This window comes from Oncorhynchus nerka, linkage group LG24 (assembly GCF_034236695.1).
Source record: "Oncorhynchus nerka isolate Pitt River linkage group LG24, Oner_Uvic_2.0, whole genome shotgun sequence".
NCBI lineage: Eukaryota > Metazoa > Chordata > Actinopteri > Salmoniformes > Salmonidae > Oncorhynchus > Oncorhynchus nerka.
The window spans coordinates 89019627-89037689 of record NC_088419.1 but is presented as its reverse complement, the minus strand read 5'-3'; the positions used below and the strand labels follow the sequence as shown (position 1 = coordinate 89037689).

The 18063-nt window shown below is 47.5% G+C and overlaps 1 protein-coding gene across 4 annotated transcripts in view; it reads left to right on the top strand.

The window, feature by feature from the left end:
- The first annotated feature begins 2435 nt into the window (after positions 1-2435).
- The window catches only part of ano8b (anoctamin 8b), a 102118-nt gene continuing 86490 nt past the window's right edge, over positions 2436-18063 (top strand). For all 4 annotated transcript variants that reach the window (XM_065009261.1, XM_065009260.1, XM_065009259.1 and 1 more), the window contains exon 1: positions 2436-2827. In XM_065009261.1, the coding sequence (XP_064865333.1) occupies positions 2656-2827 (172 nt within the window). In that variant the 5' untranslated portion in view covers positions 2436-2655. The remainder of the gene's footprint in view (positions 2828-18063) is intronic.

Genomic DNA, 18063 nt, shown 5'->3' with positions numbered 1-18063 from the left:
CCCTTTGACCAACAATACAGTTTTAAGAAAAATACCTCAAAAAAAAGAAGGAAAAAAAGAAACGAATAATTAAAGAGCAGCAGTAAAACAACAATAGCGAGGCTATATACAGGGGGTACCGGTACAGAGTCAATGTGGAGGCTATATACAGGGGGTACCGGTACAGAGTCAATCAATGTTCAGGAGTCACATGGCTTGGGGGTAGAAGCTGTTTAGAAGCCTCTCGGACCTAGACTTGGCCCTCCGGTACCGCTTGCCGTGCGTTAGCAGAGTGAACAGTCTATGACTAGGGTGGCTGGAGTCTTTGACAATTTTTAGGGCCTTCCTCTGACACCGCATGGTATAGAGGTCCTGGATGGCAGGAAGCTTGGCCCCAGTGATGTACTGGGGTGTACACACTACCCTTTGTAGTGCCTTAGTGAAGACATTTCTTGCATTGATAAATAAATAATGATGTACTTAATACTTCACAGACAGGCTGGGTTCTTTGTTATGTATTACACATCCTAGGAGAGGAGCTTTACCTACCTGCCTGCCTGTCTGTCTGCTGGACTGCTGAGGGACCTGCCTGCCTGTCTGTCTGCTGGACTGCTCAAGCACCTGCCTGCCTGTCTGTCTGCTGGACTGCTCAAGCACCTGCCTGCCTGTCTGTCTGCTGGACTGCTCAAGCACCTGCCTGCCTGTCTGTCTGCTGGACTGCTCAAGCACCTGCCCGCCTGTCTGTCTGTCTGCTGGACTACTCAAGCACCTGCCTGCCTGTCTGTCTGCTGGACTGCTGAGGGACCTGCCTGCCTGTCTGTCTGCTGGACTGCTCAAGCACCTGCCTGCCTGTCTGTCTGCTGGACTGCTCAAGCACCTGCCTGCCTGTCTGTCTGCTGGACTGCTCAAGCACCTGCCTGCCTGTCTGTCTGCTGGACTGCTCAAGCACCTGCCCGCCTGTCTGTCTGTCTGCTGGACTACTCAAGCACCTGCCTGCCTGTCTGTCTGCTGGACTGCTGAGGGACCTGCCTGCCTGTCTGTCTGCTGGACTGCTCAAGCACCTGCCTGCCTGTCTGTCTGCTGGACTGCTCAAGCACCTGCCTGCCTGTCTGTCTGCTGGACTGCTCAAGCACCTGCCTGCCTGTCTGTCTGCTGGACTGCTCAAGCACCTGCCCGCCTGTCTGTCTGTCTGCTGGACAACTCAAGCACCTGCCTGCCTGTCTGTCTGCTGGACTACTCAAGCACCTGCCTGCCTGTCTGTCTGCTGGACTGCTCAAGCACCTGCCTGCCTGTCTGTCTGCTGGACTGCTCAAGCACCTGCCTGCCTGTCTGTCTGCTGGACTACTCAAGCACCTGCCTGCCTGTCTGTCTGCTGGACTACTCAAGCACCTGCCTGCCTGTCTGTCTGCTGGACTGCTCAAGCACCTGCCCACCTGTCTGTCTGTCTGCTGGACTACTCAAGCACCTGCCTGCCTGTCTGTCTGCTGGACTACTCAAGCACCTGCCTGCCTGTCTGTCTGCTGGACTACTCAAGCACCTGGCTGCCTTTCCTGTCTGTCTGCTGGACTGCTCAAGCACCTGCCCGCCTGTCTGTCTGCTGGACTGCTCAAGCACCTGCCTGCCTGTCTGTCTGCTGGACTGCTCAAGCACCTGCCCGCCTGTCTGTCTGTCTGCTGGACTACTCAAGCACCTGCCTGCCTGTCTGTCTGCTGGACTACTCAAGCACCTGCCTGCCTGTCTGTCTGCTGGACTACTCAAGCACCTGCCTGCCTGTCTGTCTGTTGGACTGCTCAAGCACCTGCCTGCCTGTCTGTCTGCTGGACTACTCAAGCACCTGCCTGCCTGTCTGTCTGCTGGCCTGCTCAAGCACCTGCCTGCCTGTCTGTCTGCTGGACTGCTCAAGCACCTGCCTGCCTGTCTGTCTGATGGACTGCTCAAGCACCTGCCTGCCTGTGTGTCTGCTGGACTGCTCAAGCACCTACCACAACATAGGCTATTTTGCTGCTAAACTGTCTAGAGAGTGATCTGATATCTGATTTTAAAAAGTAAGTACATAAACCCTGCTTTATAGGAACATAAATGTATGTTGTGTCTTATAATTGGGTATGTTATGGGGTGGTATCATGGGTGACTGACATGACTAGTGGTGGCATACTTTTTCCTATGGCATGGAATTGAAAATGAAATATAAACGTTTTATATTTTCAGTGATATCATAGCTGGTGGTGGCGCGTATAAAAATACACCATTTGTTCTTTAGCGGCTTGCAGAGGTCAGGGGAAATTGAAGGGTGCATTTAAAGCAATTCTCTCTTTGAGAGCGAGGAGGAGAACCATGATATTTTATTTCCAGTATGTCTGTACGTGTATGTGTGTTTTCGTGCGTGCGCGTGTCTGTGTGTGAGGCTGGCTGTAGCCCTACGTGTGTCGTCCCCCCTTCTCTCTTTGTCCCTCCTCCATAGTAAGAATCAACCGAGCGCTATCAATCGGCTCGCATCCTGCTGCAAACTAGGATAAGCCACCACCACAACAACCTTCACTTCACTTTCACGTTCATTTAGCCCCTCTCTCTCTCTGACACACCGACCAGCAGCGTCCTATGATTTGCCTGCCTGAGATGCGATTTCGCTCTCCCCTTTCCCGGAGAATATCGTCCGTTACTCCCCACTGAAAGACCATGCCCGAGACGGGGGCGGCAGGAGCAGCAGTCCCTGCAGCAGCGGGTAGCAGCTCCTCCGACAGCAGTGGTGGCACCGAGAGCTCGCGACACAGACACCGATCGCAAGGCGAAGGGGAAAAGACAGATCAAAGTGCTGCCTCCTCGCAGCAAACGTCATCCGGTGTACTGGGTGAGTCCGTCTTTTCAAAGGGTCGGTTGGGCCGGGGACGGAAATTGAATGTAGAATTGTAGCGACAGGACAGGTGGATGTGGCAGGAAAATGAGATGAGCAGGGCATCACAATATAGCCAATAGCCTACTGCCACCGCAGCGTCTTTTTTGTCTTTATGCACCGGGCCCTTAGAAAAACATCCCACATCTTGTCTTGTTTGTAAAATGATGTATTTGTCCTCAAAGGTCAGTGTATATTCGTCGCTGTTTACTAGGCTACAAACATCCTATTCCATATGTTCAGAGACATTGTGTTGTCTATGTAGGCTATCTCCAGCAGCCGGACATGTGGGAGGTTAGCCTGTAAATGCAGCAACGTCCCAGTTGCCAGCTTCTTGACGAATTAACCTTTTAATGTCACCGAAAGATTAGGCGACAGTATTCTGAGCTTTCGAGCATCACATTATACTCTACACTACACAGCCTGTTCAAACCGAAACGGATTTAGCACAATAGAAAGATTAATGTTTTGTTATTTAAATTATGTATTGTGGGAAGAATGTTGGTGACATTGTGTCCCTTCTATCACTGGGTTTATGAATTCGTTCGGCTTTGTAGGGTCTATAAACTGGACCTGTTTATTTGAATAAGCAACATCGGTCATATTCTGCGCGGGGCCTGTATTATTTTTGGGATACGGTCCCGGGGCCTGTGTTATTTTTGGGATACGGTCCATGCTTCATGTGGGAACTGGAGCCGGGATTCTGGGAACTGCATCAGCTGCGTGTGGCTGTTTTCGTGTCTTGGCTGAAGGGCGGCCGAGAGAGCACAGGCAGCATGCTTCCCCAAAAAATAAATACATCGGCCTCACTTGAAGGCAGAGATAACAATTTAAGTTTTAATGGTAATTTCCTGCAATTCAATACATTTCTCCATGGAGTTTGGTGATCACGGATTGTGCGGGACAGTCCCGCATTTTGTCCCTTTGTCCCGGGTCCCGCAACCCCGCACCCAAACAAGCATGTCCCGCAATTTATCAACAAATTCAAACGCCACTGATTTGGATTAAAAAAAAAATTGTTCCGTATTTCAGTCAGACATTCCAACCTGTCTCTTGCAGTCACGTTGCGCTTATGAAACAAATCTATACCATAAGGATGTGATAGCCATGGTGATGTTTAACACCTCCAATCGTTGTAGAGATCTGATATCCTGTGCAGGCAAGACGAGACGTTGGCCAATGTTTCGTTTCTAGATGCGCTTCAATTAGCTCGTTCCGTGCATCAAGAGCAGGGGTGTAGTGCTGCTGGAGCGGGCTGGAGCGGACTGGAAAAGAACTGGAGCGGGCTGGAAAAGGACTGTAGCGGGCTGGAGCGGACTGTATCGGGCTGAGCGGACTGGAGCGGACTGTATCGGGCTGAGCGGACTGTATCGGGCTGAGCGGACTGTAGCGGGCTGAGCGGACTGTAGCGGGCTGGAGCGGACTGTAGCGGACTGGGGCGGACTGTAGCGGTGTGAGCGGACTGTAGCGGTGTGAGCGGACTGTAGCGGGCTGGAGCGGACTGTAGCGGACTGAGCGGACTGTAGCGGGCTGGAGCGGACTGTAGCGGGCTGAGCGGACTGTAGCGGGCTGAGCGGACTGTAGCGGTGTGAGCGGACTGTAGCGGGCTGGAGCGGACTGTAGCGGACTGAGCGGACTGTAGCGGGCTGAGCGGACTGTAGGGGACTGTAGCGGGCTGGAGTGGACTGTAGCGGACTGAGCGGGCTGGAGCGGACTGAGCGGACTGTAGCGGGCTGGAAAAGGACTGTAGCGGGCTGGAAAAGGACTGTAGCGGGCTGGAGCGGACTGTAGCGGACTGGAGTGGACTGTAGCGGGCTGGAAAAGGACTGTAGCGGGCTGGAAAAGGACTGTAGCGGTCTGGAGCGGACTGAGCGGGCTGGAGCGGACTGTAGCGGACTGAGTGGACTGTAGCGGGCTGGAAAAGGACTGTAGCGGGCTGGAGCGGACTGTAGCGGGCTGAGCGGACTGTAGCGGGCTGGAGCGGACTGTAGCGGACTGAGCGGACTGGGGCGGACTGGGGCGGACTGTAGCGGACTGAGCGGGCTGGAGCGGACTGTAGCGGACTGAGCGGACTGGGGCGGGCTGGGGCGGACTGTAGCGGGCTGGAGCGGACTGTAGCGGGCTGAGCGGACTGTAGCGGGCTGAGCGGACTGTAGCGGGCCGGAGCGGACTGTAGCGGACTGAGCGGACTGTAGCGGGCTGAGCGGACTGTAGCGGACTGTAGCGGGCTGAGCAGACTGTAGCGGACTGAGTGGACTGAGCGGACTGGAGCGGGCTGAGCGGACTGTAGCGGACTGAGTGGACTGTAGCGGGCTGAGCGGACTGTAGCGGACTGAGCGGACTGAAGCGGGCTGAGCGGACTGTAGCGGGCTGGAGCGGACTGTAGCGGACTGTAGCGGGCTGAGCGGACTGTAGCGGACTGAGCGGACTGAGCGGACTGTAGCGGGCTGAGCGGACTGTAGCGGACTGAGCGGACTGTAGCGGGCTGAGCGGACTGTAGCGGGCTGGAGCGGACTGGAAAAGGACTGTAGCGGGCTGGAAAAGGACTGTAGCGGGCTGGAAAAGGACTGTAGCGGGCTGGAGCGGACTGTAGCGGACTGGAGCGGACTGGAGCGGACTGTAGCGGGCTGAGCGGACTGTAGCGGGCTGGAAAAGGACTGTAGCGGACTGAGCGGACTGGAGCGGACTGTAGCGGGCTGGAAAAGGACTGTAGCGGACTGGAGCGGACTGTAGCGGGCTGGAAAAGGACTGTAGCGGGCTGGAAAAGGACTGTAGCGGGCTGAGCGGACTGTAGCGGGCTGGAGCGGACTGTAGCGGGCTGAGCGGACTGGAGCGGACTGGAGCGGGCTGAGCGGACTGTAGCGGACTGAGCGGACTGTAGCGGGCTGAGCGGACTGTAGCGGACTGTAGCGGGCTGGAGAAGGACTGTAGCGGGCTGGAAAAGGACTGGAGCGGACTGGAGAAGGACTGGAGCGGACTGTAGCGGACTGGAGAAGGACTGGAGCGGACTGTAGCGGACTGGAGAAGGACTGGAGCGGACTGTAGCGGGCTGGAGAAGGACTGGAGCGGACTGTAGCGGGCTGGAGAAGGACTGGAGCGGCCTGTAGCGACCACTCTGCAACTTCTCACAATGGGGCTTTTTTAGTAAAGTTAGATCAAAGCTGAATCAATGTCTTTGAATATCACATAATAATTGATTCGGATTCTACATAACATAACCAAATATAATAGCACAGTATAATGTTACTGTTACACCAAAAACACCACCTAATTTCTGATGATATTTTAGGATTGTTAGCTGAATGGTCACTAAACAAATTCACCAGATCACCCCACTAAACATAATATGCTTTGATTGAAACTAAATACACGAAGGCAGGTGTTTTAATCGTTTGCTTACTTTGACTTTGACCTTATGCCAATTAACATAAGCAGAGTAAGGTGTTTACATGACTAATGCCAAACTCGACCTACTGCCATAATGAGGTTAATATTGATTTATTACTGTGTATGTAAAATTACCCACTGATTGTACAAAACATTAAGAACACCTACTCCTTCTGTGAATCCAGATGAAAGCTATGAGCCCTCATTGATGTCGCTTGTTAAATCCACTACAATCAGTGTAGATGAAAAGGAGGAGACATGTTAAATAAGGATGTTTAAGACTTGAGACAATTGAGACATGTGTTGTGTGCTGTTCAGAGGGTGAATGGACAAGACAAAATATTTATTAAGTGCCTTTGAAAGGGGTATGGTAGTAGGTGTCAGGCGCACCAGTTTGTGTCAAGAACTGCAACGCTGCAGGATTTTTCACACTCAACCGTTTTCTGTGTGTATTAGGAAGGTGTTCTTAATGTTTTGTACACTCAGTGTGCAGTTTACACCATCTGCTCTAATTCACTCACAAAACAGTCATTCAATAAGATCTGAATACAAATTCCCATCAAACTGATGGAGATCAAATGATTGGTATGCAGATACAGTTTGGACATTTCACCAGTAAAACATGAAGAATTGTCATTCGCGATTGACAGTGATTATGGCCTATTTTGAAATTGGGCATGCCTAACTTGGTGAATGAGGATATTAAAAAAAAATATATATATATTTTTTGACAATATACAGTGGAGCAAAAAAGTATTTAGTCAGCCACCAATTGTGCAAGTTCTCCCACTTAAAAAGATGAGAGAGGCCTGTATTTTTCATCATAGGTACACTTCAACTATGACAGACAAAATGAGAAAAAAAATTCCAGAAAATCACATTGTAGGATTTTTAATGAATTTATTTGCAAAGTAAGGTGGAAAATAAGTATTTGGTCAATAACAAAAGTTTATCTCAATACTTTGTCATTGCCAACAAAGGGTATATAACAGAGGTCAAACGTTTTCTGTAAGTCTTCACAAGGTTTTCACACACTGTTGCTGGTATTTTGGCCCATTCCTCCATGCAGATCTCCTCTAGAGCAGTGATGTTTTGGGGCTGTTGCTGGGCAACATGGACTTTCAACTCCCTCCAAAGATTTTCTATGGGGTTGAGATCTGGAGACTGGCTAGGCCACTCCAGGACCTTGAAATGCTTCTTACGAAGCCACTCCTTCGTTGCCCGGGCGGTGTGATTGGGATCATTGTCATGCTGAAAGAGCCAGCCACGTTTCATCTTCAATGCCCTTGCTGATGGAAGGAGGTTTTCACTCAATCTCACGTTACATGGCCCCATTCATTCTTTCCTTTACACGGATCAGTCGTCCTGGTCCCTTTGCAGAAAAACAGCCCCAAAGCATGATGTTCCATCCCCATGCTTCACAGTAGGTATGGTGTTCTTTGGATGCAACTCAGCATTCTTTGTCCTCCAAACACGACGAGTTGAGTTTTTACCAAAAAGTAAAATTTTGGTTTCATCTGACCATATGACATTCTCCCAATCTTCTTCTGGATCATCCAAATGCTCTCTAGCAAACTTCAGACAGGCCTGGACATGTACTGGTTTAAGCAGGGGGACACGTCTGGCACTGCAGGATTTGAGTCCCTGGCGACGTAGTGTGTTACTGATGGTAGGCTTTGTTACTTTGGTCCCAGCTCTCTGCAGGTCATTCACTAGGTCTGGGATTTTCACTAGGTGGGGTTCTGGGATTTTTGCTCACCGTTCTTGTGATCATTTTGACCCCACGGGGTGAGATATTGCATGGAGCCCCAGATCGAGGGAGATTCTCAGTGGTCTTGTATGTCTTCAATTTCCTAATAATTGCTCCCACAGTTGATTTCTTCAAACCAAGCTGCTTACCTATTGCAGATTCAGTTTTCCCAGCCTGGTGCAGGTCTACAATTTTGTTTCTGGTGTCCTTTGACAGCTCTTTGGTCTTGGCCATAGTGGAGTTTGGAGTGTGACTGTTTGAGGTTGTGGACAGGTGTCTTTTATACTGATAACAAGTTCAAACAGGTGCCATTAATACAGGTAACGAGTGGAGGACAGAGGAGCCTCTTAAAGAAGAAGTTACAGATCTGTGAGACCCAGAAATCTTGCTTGTTTGTAGGTGACCAAATACTTATTTTCCACCATAATTTGCAAATAAATTAATTAAAAATCATACAATGTGATTTTCTGGATTTTTTTTCTAATTTTGTCTGTCATAGTTGAAGTGTACCTATGATGAAAATGACAGGCCTCTCTCATCTTTTTAAGTGGGAGAACTTGCACAATTGGTGGCTGACTAAATACTTTTTTGCCCCACTGTATGTTGGCCTAGGCAGACATTGCGATTGGAGGATATATTTTATGCATTTTCTATGATGATATAGAATTATACTGTATAGGATGATATATTCAACAGGCTACATCTGTCGGTACAAACTTTGAGGAAATTACGTCATTTCTATTCTAATTGCGCTCCAGCACCTAAAAACATATCGCTAAACAATGAGTGGGAGGGTGGCGAGACAGTTGTTTAAGATACTCTATCAAGAGAGAGTTGTTGAAGATACTCTATCAAGAGAGAGTTGTTGAAGATACTCTTTAAGATATTCTATCAACAGACAGTTGTTTAAGATACTCTATCAACAGACAGTTGTTTAAGATACTCTATCAACAGACAGTTGTTTAAGATACTCTATCAACAGACAGTTGTTTAAGATACTCTATCAAGAGAGAGTTGTTTAAGATACTCTACCAATAGACAGTTGTTTAAGATACTCTATCAACAGACAGTTGTTTAAGATACTCTATCAACAGACAGTTGTTGAAGATACTCTTTAAGATACTCTATCAACAGACAGTTGTTTAAGATACTCTTTAAGATACTCTATCAACAGACAGTTGTTTAAGATACTCTTTAAGATACTCTATCAACAGACAGTTGTTTAAGATACTCCATCAACAGACAGTTGTTTAAGATACTCTTTAAGATACTCTATCAACAGACAGTTGTTTAAGATACTCTATCAACAGACAGTTGTTGAAGATACTCTTTAAGATACTCTATCAACAGACAGTTGTTTAAGATACTCTATGAACAGACAGTTGTTTAAGATACTCTATCAACAGACAGTTGTTTAAGATACTCTTTAAGATACTCTATCAACAGAGAGTTGTTTAAGATACTCTACCAATAGACAGTTGTTTAAGATACTCTATCAACAGACAGTTGTTTAAGATACTCTATCAAGAGAGAGTTGTTTAAGATACTCTACCAATAGACAGTTGTTTAATATACTCTATCAACAGAGATTTGTTTAAGATACTCTTTAAGATACTCTATCAACAGACAGTTGTTTAAGATACTCTTTAAGATACTCTATCAACAGACAGTTGTTTAAGATACTCTTTAAGATACTCTATCAACAGACAGTTGTTTAAGATACTCTTTAAGATACTCTATCAACAGACAGTTGTTTAAGATACTCCATCAACAGACAGTTGTTTAAGATACTCTTTAAGATACTCTATCAACAGACAGTTGTTTAAGATACTCTATCAACAGACAGTTGTTTAAGATACTCTATCAACAGACAGTTGTTTAATATACTCTATCAACAGAGAGTTGTTTAATATACTCTACCAATAGACAGTTGTTTAATATACTCTATCAACAGAGATTTGTTTAAGATACTCTTTAAGATACTCTATCAACAGACAGTTGTTTAAGATACTCTTTAAGATACTCTATCAACAGACAGTTGTTTAAGATACTCTTTAAGATACTCTATCAACAGAGAGTTGTTTAAGATACTCTTTAAGATACTCTATCAACAGAGAGTTGCAGTGGTATGGACGGGAGATGACAAGTGCCTGGATTAGGACCTGTGTCACTTCCTGTGTGAGGTAGGGTCGTACTCTCTGGATGTTGTAGATCATGAACCTGCAGGAGCGAATCACTGCTTTGATGTTTGTAGAGAACGACAGGGTGTTGTCCAGGGTCACGCCAAGGTTCTTTGCACTCTGGGAGGAGGACACCACAGAGTTGTCAACCGTGATGGAAAGGTCTTGGAGCTGGCAGGCCTTCCCTGGGAGGAAGAGCATCTCCGTTTTGTTGAGGTTGTGGGCTGTCATCCAAGCTGAGATGTCTGCCAAGCATACATAGATACGTACCGCCACCTTGGTGTCAGAAGGGGGAAGTAGTTGAGCGTCATCACAATGATAGGAGAGACTATGTGAGGATATAACAGTGACTTGGTGTAAAGAGAAAAGAGGAGAGGGCCTAGAACCGAGCCCCGGGGGACACTAGTAGTGAGAGCACGAGTTGCAGACACATCCTCTCCACGCCACATGGTAGGAGCGACCTGCCAGGCAGGATGCAATCTCGGAGCGTTTAGAGCCTGAGACGCCCAGCCCTGAGAGGGTGGAGAGGAGGATCTGATAGAGCCTGAGACGTCCAGCCCTGAGAGGGTGGAGAGGAGGATCTGATAGAGCCTGAGACGTCCAGCCCTGAGAGGGTGGAGAGGAGGATCTGATAGAGCCTGAGACGCCCAGCCCTGAGAGGGTGGAGAGGAGGATCTGATAGAGCCTGAGACATCCAGCCCTGAGAGGGTGGAGAGGAGGATCTGATAGAGCCTGAGACGTCCAGCCCTGAGAGGGTGGGGAGGAGGATCTGATGGTTCACGGTGTTGAAGGCAGCAGATAGATCTAGGAGGATAAGAAAAGAGGAGAGAGAGTCAGCTTTGGCAGCGCGGAGAGCCGCCTTGAAGCCTGAGAGAGATAACGAGAGGGTTTGTCAGAAACAGCACGTTCAAGTGTTTTGGAAAGAAAATAAAGAATGGACACTGGTCTGTCGAGAGGGGAGAAAGAGGTCAAGGCCTAGGGTAGTTCTGTGTGAGTGGGATCAGTGGACTAGTAGGCTGACTGAATGAGGAAGAAATGTCGTCAACCTTTTTTATGGTTGACAAAGTCATCTGCGGAGAGTGGAGAGTGGAGAGGGAGGAGAGGGAGAGTGGAGAGGGAGGAGGTGGAGAGGGAGAGTGGAGAGGGAGGAGGTGGAGAGGGAGAGTGTAGAGAGAGGAGGTGGAGAGGGAGGAGGTGGAGAGGGAGAGTGGAGAGGGAGAGTGTAGAGGGAGGAGGTTGAGAGGGAGAGTGTAGAGGGAGGAGGTTGAGAGGGAGAGTGGAGAGGGAGGAGGTGGAGAGGGAGAGTGTAGAGGGAGGAGGTGGAGAGGGAGAGTGGAGAGGAGGGAGAGTGGAGAGGGAGAGTGTAGAGGGAGGAGGTTGAGAGGGAGAGTGGAGAGGGAGAGTGTAGAGGGAGGAGGTGGAGAGGGAGAGTGGCGAGGAGGGAGAGTGGAGAGGGAGGAGGTGGAGAGGGAGAGTGGAGAGGGAGAGTGTAGAGGGAGAGTGGAGAGGGAGAGTGTAGAGGGAGAGTGGAGAGGGAGAGTGTAGAGGGAGGAGGTGGAGAGGGAGAGTGTAGAGGGAGGAGGTGGAGAGGGAGAGTGGAGAGGGAGGGAGAGTGGAGAGGGTGGAGAGGGAGGAGGTGGAGGATTAAGGATGGAGGAGGAAGTAGAGAAGAGTTTCTCAGGGTTTACATTTTGAGTGATAGAAAGCGGCTCTAGCAGCGAACACAGAGACAGGAAGGAATGGAAGGATGATAGGTCCTCTGGAAGTTGAGCTTTTCTCCATTTCTGCTCAGCTGCCTGCAGCCCTGTTCGCAACCATGGTGCGGGAGTCGAAGGTTGAGCCGGTGGGGAGGAAATGGGACAATGAGAATCAGAGGATCCGGAAAGGGAGGAGAGAAGGGTACAAGGCAGAGTCAGGTGACAGGAGCGAGAAGGATTTAGCAGAAGAGATAGAGGATTGAAGAGAGTAGTGGGAGAGAGAGAGCGAAGATTGCGGCGGCACATGACCATCTGGGTAGGAGCTGAGTGGGTTGGAGGAGAGATGGGTAGGAGCTGAGTGGGTTGGAGGAGAGATGGGTAGGAGCTGAGTGGGTTGGAGGAGAGATGGGTAGGAGCTGAGTGGGTTGGAGGAGAGATGGGTAGGAGCTGAGTGGGTTGGAGGAGAGATGGGTAGGAGCTGAGTGGGTTGGAGGAGAGATGGGTAGGAGCTGAGTGGGTTGGGGAGAGATGGGTTGGGTTGGAGGAGAGATGGGTAGGAGCTGAGTGTGTTGGAGGAGAGATGGGTAGGAGCTGAGTGGGTTGGAGGAGAGATGGGTAGGGGCTGAGTGTGTTGGAGGAGAGATGGGTAGGGGCTGAGTGTGTTGGAGGAGAGATGGGTAGGGGCTGAGTGGGTTGGAGGAGAGATGGGTAGGGGCTGAGTGGGTTGGAGGAGAGATGGGTAGGGGCTGAGTGGGTTGGAGGAGAGATGGGTAGGGGCTGAGTGGGTTGGAGGAGAGATGGGTAGGGGCTGAGTGTGTTGGAGGAGAGATGGGTAGGGGCTGAGTGTGTTGGAGGAGAGATGGGTCGGGGCTGAGTGGGTTGGAGGAGAGATGGGTAGGGGCTGAGTGGGTTGGAGGAGAGATGGGTAGGAGCTGAGTGGGTTGGAGGAGAGATGTGTTGGGTTGGAGGAGAGATGGGTAGGGGCTGAGTGGGTTGGAGGAGAGATGGGTAGGAGCTGAGTGGGTTGGAGGAGAGATGTAGGGGGAGTGGGTAGGGTTGGAGGAGAGATGGGTAGGGGGTGAGTGGGTAAGGTTGGAGGAGAGATGGGTAAGGGCTTCGTGGGTTGGAGGAGAGATGTAGGGGGGAGTGGGTAAGGTTGGAGGAGAGATGGGTAGGGCTGAGTGGGTAGGTTTGGAGGAGAGATGTAGGGGGAGTGGGTAAGGTTGGAGGAGAGATGGGTAGGGCTGAGTGGGTAGGAGGAGAGATGGTAGGGGCTGCGTGGGTAGGAGGAGAGATGGTAGGGGCTGCGTGGGTAGGAGGAGAGATGGTAGGGGATAAATGGGTAGGAGGAGAGATGGTAGGGGCTGAGTGGGTAGGTTTGGAGGAGAGATAGGTAGGGTCTGCGTGGGTAGGAGGAGAGATGGTATGGGGTTGCGTGGGTAAGAGGAGAGATGATAGGGGCCGCGTGGGTAGGAGGAGAGATGGGTAGGGTAGGAGGAGAGATGGGAGAGAAAAGGAAACAAAATAGTGATTAGAGACCTGGAGGGCGGTTGCAGTGAGATTAGTAGGAGAACAGCCTCTAGTAAAGATGAGGTCAAGCATATTCCCTGCCTTGTGAGAGGGAGGGGACTGGGAAAGGGTGAGGACAAACGAGGCAAGGAGGGGAAAGTAAGAGGTGGAAATAAATGAATTGACAAGTGACAGTGACCACATGTAATTCAAATGAGGATATATACAGGTGACAGTGACCACATGTCATTCAAATGAGGATATATACAGGTGACAGAAGGGGAAGAGAAAATCTCCATTTATGAGTAATTGTCTGCCCTGTGCCACCACCGCAACGACCAGATGCTCTCGGACTATGAGAGAACATATGATGAAGAGAGAGCAGCTGGAGTAGCAGTGTTCTCTGGGGTGATCTGTGTCTCCGTCAGGGCCAAACATTGTAGGGACTAAAGGGCAATATACTGTAGGCTGAAATGAACTCAGCCTTGCTGACCGCAGATCGCAGTTCCAAACACTGCCAGAGACTATGAATTCTACATGGGCTGTACGCGCAGGGTAAACTACATTGGAAGGGTTACAGCCCCGGGGTGGGGAGCGTCTGTACAACATACAGGCAGAGGAGAGAACTAGGACACTTGACAAGCTACAATATGAGATCACCAGTAGATAACAGAGGAAGATATCATTAACATGGCATAATCCTGTTATGGTTATCTAAGTGAGAGTGACTAACACAATCAATGGGGCCCCCCTGGAAGTCAGGGCCCCTGAGCTCATGCCTTGCGTGCCCGTTTGCTATTCGGCCATGATTACTACAAGTTTAGATAGCTGGCTAGACTAATTTACCAATAAATAAAAATGTGTTAGCTGACATGGCTTGTTGAGTGACATAACAAGAGAGAAACTGCTGATGTTTGACAAAATAAAAAAATTGCACCTTGTGTATTCTAATATTCTAACTCTCAATTTAGGAAAACCCCTGACTGAGCCCCCCCCAGGGTAACTATCCAGGAAACATAGCTTACAGTAGATATCGACCGATTATGATTTTTCAACGCCGATACCAATTAAATATTTTAAAAAGCCGATAGCGATTAATTAGCCAATTTTTAAAATTAATTTGTAATAAAGACAATTACAACAATACTGAATGAACGCTTATTTTAACACTAATATAATACATCAATAAAATAAATTTAGCCTCAAATAAATAATGAAACATGTTCAATTTGGTTTAAATAATGCAAAAACAAAGTGTTGGAGAAGAATGTAAAAGTGCAATATGTGCCATGTAAGAAAGCTAACGTTTAAGTTTCTTGCTCAGAACATGAGAACATATGAAAGCTGGTGGTTCCTTTTAACATGAGTCTTCAATATTCCCAGGTAAGAAGTTTTAGGTTGTTGTTATTATAGGAATTATAGGACAATTTCTCTCTATACGATTTGTATTTCATATACCTTTGACTATGTTCTTATAGGCACTTTAGTATTGCCAGTGTAACAGTATAGCTTCCGCCCCTCTCCTCGCTCCTTCCTGGGCTCGAACCAGGAATACATCGACAACAAAGCAGCGTTACCCATGCAGAGCAAGGGGAACAACTACTCCAAGTCTCAGAGCGAGTGACGTTTGAAACGCTATTAGTGCGCTCCCCGCTAACTAGCTAGCCATTTCACTTCGGTTACACCAGCCTCATCTCGGGAGTTGATAGGTTTGAAGTCATAAACAGAGCAGTGCTTGAAGCATTGCGAAGAGCTGCTGGTGCCTACCATCGCTCAGTTAGACTGCTCTATCAAATCATAGACTTAATTATTACATAATAACACACAGAAATACGAGCCTTAGGTCATTAATATGGTCGAATCCGGAAACTATCATCTCGAAAACAAAACGTTTATTCTTTCAGTGAAATATGGAACCGTTACTTATTTTATCTAACGGGTGGCATCCATTAGTCTAAATATTCCTGTTACATTGCACAACCTTCAATGTTATGTCATAATTACTTAAAATTCTGGCAAATTAGTTCGCAACGAGCCAGGCGGCCCAAACTGTTGCATATACCCTGACTCTGCGTGCAATGAACGCAAGAGAAGTGACACAATTTCACCTGGTTAATATTGCCTGCTAACCTGGATTTATTTTAGCTAAATATGCAGGTTTAAAAATATATACTTTTGTGTATTGATTTAAAGAAAGGCATTGATGTTTATGGTTAGTTACAGTTGTGCAACGATTGCGCTTTTTTCGCAAATGAGCTTTTGTTAAATCATCCCCCGTTTGGTGAAGTTGGCTGTCTTTGTTAGGAACAGGCAGGCTCCTCGTGGAGTGCAATGTAAGGCAGGTGGTTAGAGCGTTGGACTAGTTAACCGTAAGGTTGCAAGATTGGATCCCCGAGCTGACAAGGTTAAAAATCTGTCATTCTGCCCCTGAACAGGAAGTTAACCCACCGTTCCAAGGACGTCATTGAAAATAAGAATGTGTTCTTAACTGACTTGCCTCGTTAAATAAAGATTAAATAAAGATGTAAAAAATATTTTAAAATCTGCCAAAACGGCGTCCAAAAATACCGATTTCCGATTGTTATGACAACTTTCAATTGGCCCTAATTAATCGGCCATTCAGATTAAATGGTCGACCTCTGTTAATGAAAGAGAGTGGCTCTTCACTTGGCCAGGGCTGGTCTTTGACTTAGTCCACGATAAAGTAACTAAAGATATTATAAACTGTGAGTGTAGCTACATTTGGGTTAATATGGAGGGACTGACTTCACTGTAGTCTAATAGTCATAATATTAATCCTGCAGTGATTTTCTCTGTAAGCATCAGTATATAGTCTGTATATTACTATGGACTGTATTTACCAGTTGGTTCATGGGGGAGAAGAAGATTGGAGCTGGAGAGTCAGTGGGTTTTAGTTTCATCTGGATTATCATGATATCACATAACTGCCTTCTCACGTGTCAGTGTCTGTCAGAGCCCCCCCCCCCACACACACACACACACAGTGTATTGAATCCTGATGCTTGATTCTCCCTCAGCCCTGCTCCCCGTTTCAGCCGGGCGGGACGGCAAGGATTGGATGTTTCTTCTCCATGCCTTCCTAATCCGTTTCTGTTTAGTCTGAAGTAGCTTTGATCCGTTCAGCCACTGTCCTTTGTGACTTCCCCCTTCCGGTCCCTGCCCTCGTCCTCCACATGAATTATACGTCCATCATAGGACATAGGCATCTTCGCCCTATGGGCTCTCGCTGAACGAGTACACTACATAGAGAATAGGGTTTCATTTGGGACACATACTGCGTTGCAGCAATCACTGACTGTGTCTGTCTGCAGACTGCTTTAGAGCAGCTGCTGATAAGGAACAGTTCCATTAGGGAAATTAGGGCATGGATTTCACAGTGGATACTCAGTCAACCACAACATCAAATGGGTTTGTTTTGATTGGTTGGGAGGGAGGTTCCCTAATCTGATAGAAGAGGTATTGGTTCTTACTCTTCTAAACATGGACTTGGTCTGTGCTTATTTATTATTATTTAAATGTAAGCTTTATTTAACTAGGCAAGTCAGTTAAGAACACATTCTTATTTACAATGATGGCCTAGGAACAGTGGGTTAACTGCCTTGTTCAGGGGCAGAATGACAGATTTACCTTGTCACCTCCGGGGATTCGATCTAGCAACCTTTCGGTTACTGGCCCAACACTAACCCCGTAGGCTACCTGCCACCTAGTAACAAGTATATTTCCCAATTATCATTGGTTTAACTCTATCTCTCTCTGTAGATCAAGTGAATCACTGATCTTAGCGTTACCCAGGTAAAAACATCTCAACCCAAAGAGAATTCTCTTGGAAAACAAACTCTGAGCATGAGACTGTGGAGCGCATTGAGAAACACCCATCCTTGTCTAAAACAATCAGATCATGAGAACTGTTTTCACTCTGCCGACTCAAACATCCTCAGAAAGTGGCACCCAATCTATTCTGGGATCTTGGTGAGATAGGAGGTTCGAGGGGTCCATTTTGGGAAAACTTAGTTTCATTCTTTAGAGCTCAGCATTAATAAAGACACTTCACCTTGTGCAATAATGCATGAGTGAAATGTTTTAAGCAGGGATGTGCACTCTGACTCAGCACACATCACCCACACAGCCTTGGCACTGGCAGGGATTCCACTTTCTCTGGGTATCTCTCTTTACCCCTCAGCGAGAAGTCCCCCACTCTGGTTTAAGCAGATTTAGACAGGTACAATGGCACACAGCTTGGTTTAAATACATATATCCTCTGTGACAGCACTGAAAAGCAAAGCAAATTATTCAAAAGCATCAAACTTGCCACACTTGTAGAAGCAAGAAGCTACAATTTTTACTGCAGACATTCTAATATATTCTATCTGAACCTATTGTATTATATTCTATCTGATCCTATTGTATTATATTCTATCTGATCTTACTCTGTTCTATTCTATCTGATTCTATTATATTATTTTCTATCTGATCTTAATATATTCTATCTGAACCTATTGTATTATATTCTATCTGATCCTATTGTATTATATTATATCTGATCCTACTCTGTTCTATTCTATCTGATTCTATTATATTATATCTGATCCAACTCTGTTCTATTCTATCTGATTCTATTATATTCTATCTGATCCTACTCTGTTCTATTCT